Here is a 5058-nt window from a genome sequence, read left to right on the forward strand (position 1 = left end):
AGTTTATTGAAGAAATAGCAGCTCGAATATGGTAAAATATTAAAAAAAGCAAAGTAAAATTTTATTTAATGCATAATAAATAAATTCTTAACATTAAAGGCGGATTTATAGATTACAAGTTTCTTAGGGTAAACTTCAGATCTTTAGAAGACTTTTTATTTAGTTTAATGATATAATAAGTAAACATAATACCGTGATAAAAAAAAATAAAATATAAAGGTAATATTTTGCAAGAAAAAACAATATTATTTTAGTTTTTTTTATATATGTTTGTCTCTGAAGACTTATTAGACATTAGGAGCGGCGTTGGGCTAGTGGTCGGCTTGCTGATTCACTCCCGAACTGCCCGGGTTCGAGCCTCGCTTTGGTAGGTAAAAGAACATTAACCGGGACGCCGTTACAAAAGTGGGCGCTAGTCGTAATAACCCCACTATAAAAAGACTAAGACAGTATGGTACTGTCTCTAATTATAACGCCAGCTCAGGGTCAATGGGACACTTAGTCCTAAGGCTAGCCGACCGTCGGCAGAGGGATTAAGCTGGCATAAGGGCCGTGGGGGGTTTACGCAGCAATGCGGTTCCCCGACCGGATTACAGAGAAACACACGAAGAAAACTAACAAAGTATTAACAACTACAGCTTAAATAAATCCGAACATTTTTATTTTATTTTTTTTTTTATTAGACATTAGGGGTAATTTATTTTTGATTATTTCAACAATAAAATTTGGAAAAGCTTTTTTATTTTTTAAGATTACAACACAATTAAATCATTTTTTTGGCAATTTTATAACGTTTTATCACAAAAATGTATTTGAAATAGTTGCGTATGAATTTAAATATAAATAAAATCAACCATTTAAATACTTTTTTTTATTGATTGCATAATCCAATTTTCTTTTGCTATTTAAAAAAGACATTTGATTAAGTAAAAGGTATTTAGTGAGATATATATACGGGTCCTGATTTTTATAGGATAAGATTAAAATAAATTAACAGAATTAGAAAAAAAATACTGTTACGGCGAAAATAATTGTTCGAATTACTTAAACTTTTTGTTACCTCATTCAATGCTGGTTCTGCTTGATTATATAGTGAAACAATCAAATTGGCAACATTTTTTTTCATAAAACCGCCCACATTTCAAATTAAGGTGATGCAACTCATATTTGATTCCTTTATTTATCTCACTCAACAAGATTTCAGGATTTTTTATCTAAAAAAAGATAAACGATTTTAACTTTACTTCTACTTGGCTAATGGAAATTTTTTCGCTCTAGCTTTTATACCAGGATTTAGGATCAATTCTCTTTCCCAAGCTTGCATTATTTTTCACTGCTAAGATAAGCCATGTACTTTTGGGGGGTTTTTAAAACCACATTAGCAAAAAATAATTAGTTTTAAAAATAAGCTTTGCGATCTTGATTCTAAGTAAAAAGAAGGAGTAGAAAGGTGATATATATTATCTGAAGACTTTTAAAGGGAATTATTAAAGACAAATCAAGTAAAAAATAAAATGTATTAAAACGTGGCAAAGTTTTATCTCCGGAATAAAAACAATAATTTTCGTTTAAATATAAAGCAGTTATTAAACAATTTGGCAACTGCACCTGAACTATCTTATCCAAATGAGTTATTAGTTTATAAAAACAAGGAAATCCAAAGTTAAATAGAATTTTAGGTTATCAAAATCAACAAAATCCTTTTCATATTCTGCCGAAAAGCCACCCAAGTCGTCATCAATATAATTTTACAGTGAGCTGATTACCAATTTTACAACTCCTCCCAAAAATACAAGCTTTGGTGAATCACTTCTCTCACTATAAATCGGGTTGATTAAATAATTGAATAGGTAGTAAGGCATTATAGTTTTCAATGTTTCGGCAGCTCAAGTAGTTTTGACCAGCCATTCGTTTAAGAAAATCTCGGCATTTTTCAAAAGATTTTCGCACAGATGTTTTAAAATATGTTTATAATCGAAGATAATCATAAAAAGTGTATTTATTAAATAGAATTGGCTTAAATAGCTATAATACGGCCGTTAAATTAACAGTTTTAATTATAACCTCGAACAATAGATCTCGAAACTTATTATTTTTTGAACTAAATTATTTCTATCAAAATTTTTAACTTCTTAATCTGTAGTTTACAATGTTGTGACGATATTTTCTTACAAACGTAAAATATCAGTTATTTTTGTTTTCTTAGATTTTGGAGAAACGCCAGATGTTATCTTCGGATTACACCTTTTATTGGGCCTCGATGCCAGTTGATCACCTCCTTCGACTATTAAATTCTCTTTTTCTTCTTTCGAGGGTTTAGTTTCAACTTTTTTTGAATAAACACTTTGTTTTGCCAGCTTTTCTGTTTCTTTGATAAACTCGTCACCTGCCAAATAACCATCGTCAGATATTGGCAGTTGTTCTGTTCCTTCGTCTATTAAATTCTCTTTTTCTTCTTTCGAGGGTTTATTTTCAACTTTTTTTGAATAAACACTTTGTTTTGCCAGCTTTTCTGTTTCTTTGATAAACTCGTCACCTGCCAAATAACCATCGTCAATGATTTGTGCATTAAATTCTATAAGCAAACTTGCATTTATTAAGATCTTAGCTATTCTGATTCTGCTCATGGGAAAAATTTTTCTAAATTTTAAAAGAAATTTAAATCATAAATATTTTTGCTAAGTACTATTTATTTGTGACAAAGCATGTTTCTAAAGAATAAACAATATATTTATACTCAACAGCACGATTTATTTGTTTTTTTGTAAAAAACATTTTATATTTAAAATAATTATAAAGAAATCTACCATAAAAAGCTCAAAGATTTCAATTTGTGGCAGAATTTAAGAAAAATCAAAAAGATTCTGTAGGATGGTTGTTTCTCACTGAAAATTTGTATTTCTTTTACTATAAAAACAATGATTTTTAGGAAAATTTTGTTAAAGTGCAAATATTCTACTTATAATCTAGTATTCAGTAATAGATATCTATATTTATGAACTTTATATTGCGAAAACAGTTGTTTAATTAAATAACTAATAAAACAACACATTTTACTTTAAAATTACTGCGATTATTGAATAGAAGTGTGCTTAATTATTTTTTTGAACAAGGATTTTAATAAAAGTTTAAAGCGCAATTATTTACTAAAAATAACTTTGTGTTTAATACAAAAACGTGTATAAAAAGGTCTGGGACGTATCAAAAGTGTTTTTTTACCCGCTTACAAATTTGGTAAAATTGTAAGTGCTCATCATAGTATTAATAACGAGTTAATGACTTATTTTGTTTCTAAACACTGTATGGTTTTAATTTAGATATGATCGGGGTACTTTTAAAAAGGCACTTTTGTTATTTTTTCTATCTTGAATTGCTCGTTATTTAATAGTTTCCGCCTTAGTTCTATAATGTGATATTCCTGTTTTAAATCTCTATGATAAAAGCACATACTTGCAGTTTTTATTTTATTAATTTAGTTTTATAATCTGCTTTCCTTACTTTAAATCTCTATTATAAAAGCACATGCTTGTTGCTTTTATTTTATTAATTTAGTTTTATAATCTGCTTTCCTTACTTTAAATCTCTATTATAAAAGCACATGCTTGCAGTTTTTATTTTATTAATTTAGTTTTATAATCTGCTTTCCTTACTTTAAATCTCTATTATAAAGCACATGCTTGTTGTTTTTATTTTAACTCTTTGGACAAACATCTTCACTTTTAATCTATAAAAAATGAAATTATTAAATTTACCCAAGAGAAATAAATAGCAGATGTTTTTGTTTGCTATTTCTATTATAAAACATACACCTCGCCTTTCTTTTTATATTTCTTATGTAAATCAAAAAATTTTCTAGAAAAATTTTCAGCCCTCAAATGCCAGCCATTGCTAAAACTTTACAGCACAAGACTGATATGTATAACACAGCAACCAACTTGTTTTCTACTCACAAGAACTTTATGTTGATGAGTATAAAAAGAGTACAAGCAACCCAGTTGAAAAATGTTAAGGCCGCCCTCGATGACAGAGTGAAACTTCTTATAGCTAAGAATAAGATTGTTAGAAAAGTACTCTTAGATCTAGATGCAACAAAGTATGCTGAGCTTATTGATATGCTTAAAGGGGACGTAGTTCTTGCATTCTTTGATGGAGTAGATCCTAAGTCTATCTTTGAGGCATGTGAAAATAACATGAGAAAGGCACTTGCAATTCCAGGGGATTGTGCTCCTACTGATGTAATAATACCTGCTGGACCTACAGGCCTTGGGCCAGAAAAAATTAATATTTTTCAAGCCGCTAAAATAGGAACTAAAATCAACAAGGGTCTTATCGATCTTGCTCTCGATCATAAGCTTTTTGTTACTGGTGATTTAGTAACATTTTCAGATGCAAAACTTCTTTCTATGCTGAGGATTTTACCATTTGAGTTTGGTCTTAATATTATAAAGATTTTTGAAGGCTCAGAAGTTTATTCTAAGGATTTACTTAAAATTACTGAAGAGGACACTAAAAACACTATTCATGAAGCAATTGCTCTTTTAGCTTCCATCTCTTTGGGATCATCAACTACTTCTGAAGTTTCTGTTCCATATGAAATTAGGAATGCATTTGCTGATATTGTCAAAATTTCTCTTGCTTCTGGATTTAAGATTCAAGAATTTTCTAATTAAAGAGATTTCATACATTTTTATTTCTTTAAAATATAATTAATAGCTTTTAGTAATATGTTTATTGGCAATTGGGTTCCATTATCACAGTAACGTATAACAATAATGTTTTTGTTAAGTGGTGTTTGTTAAAATATTTATAGTCGAAGATAATCATAACAAAGGTATTTATAAAATGGCTAAAATTAACCATTTTTACTAATTAACATATTTAAAACGAAAGGTTTTGGCAAATTTTACAATGGATTTATATGTTAAAAGTATTTAATGGCATAGAAGTAACTTTAACATTATAAATTAATTAAAAAACAAGTTTTATAAGTAAAAACGGCTTGTTATTTAGATTTATTAATTACAATCTTGTTAAAAATGGTGTGCCCGTAAAATATAA

The 5058-nt window shown here is 28.5% G+C and overlaps 1 protein-coding gene across 1 annotated transcript; it reads left to right on the top strand.

The window, feature by feature from the left end:
* The first annotated feature begins 3875 nt into the window (after positions 1–3875).
* On the top strand, positions 3876–4670 carry LOC143922000 (uncharacterized). The gene has a single exon (XM_077445293.1). The coding sequence runs from the start codon at positions 3876–3878 to the stop codon at positions 4668–4670; it is 795 nt and encodes a 264-aa protein (XP_077301419.1).
* The last annotated feature ends 388 nt before the right edge of the window (positions 4671–5058 follow it).

The sequence above is a fragment of the Arctopsyche grandis genome, unplaced genomic scaffold (assembly GCF_051622035.1).
Source record: "Arctopsyche grandis isolate Sample6627 unplaced genomic scaffold, ASM5162203v2 HiC_scaffold_141, whole genome shotgun sequence".
NCBI classification, from domain to species: Eukaryota; Metazoa; Arthropoda; class Insecta; order Trichoptera; family Hydropsychidae; genus Arctopsyche; species Arctopsyche grandis.

Coding starts and splice junctions, on each gene's coding strand:
- LOC143922000 (XM_077445293.1), top strand. CDS start 3,876: ATGCCAGCCATTGCTAAAACTTTACAGCACAAGACTGATATGTATAAC.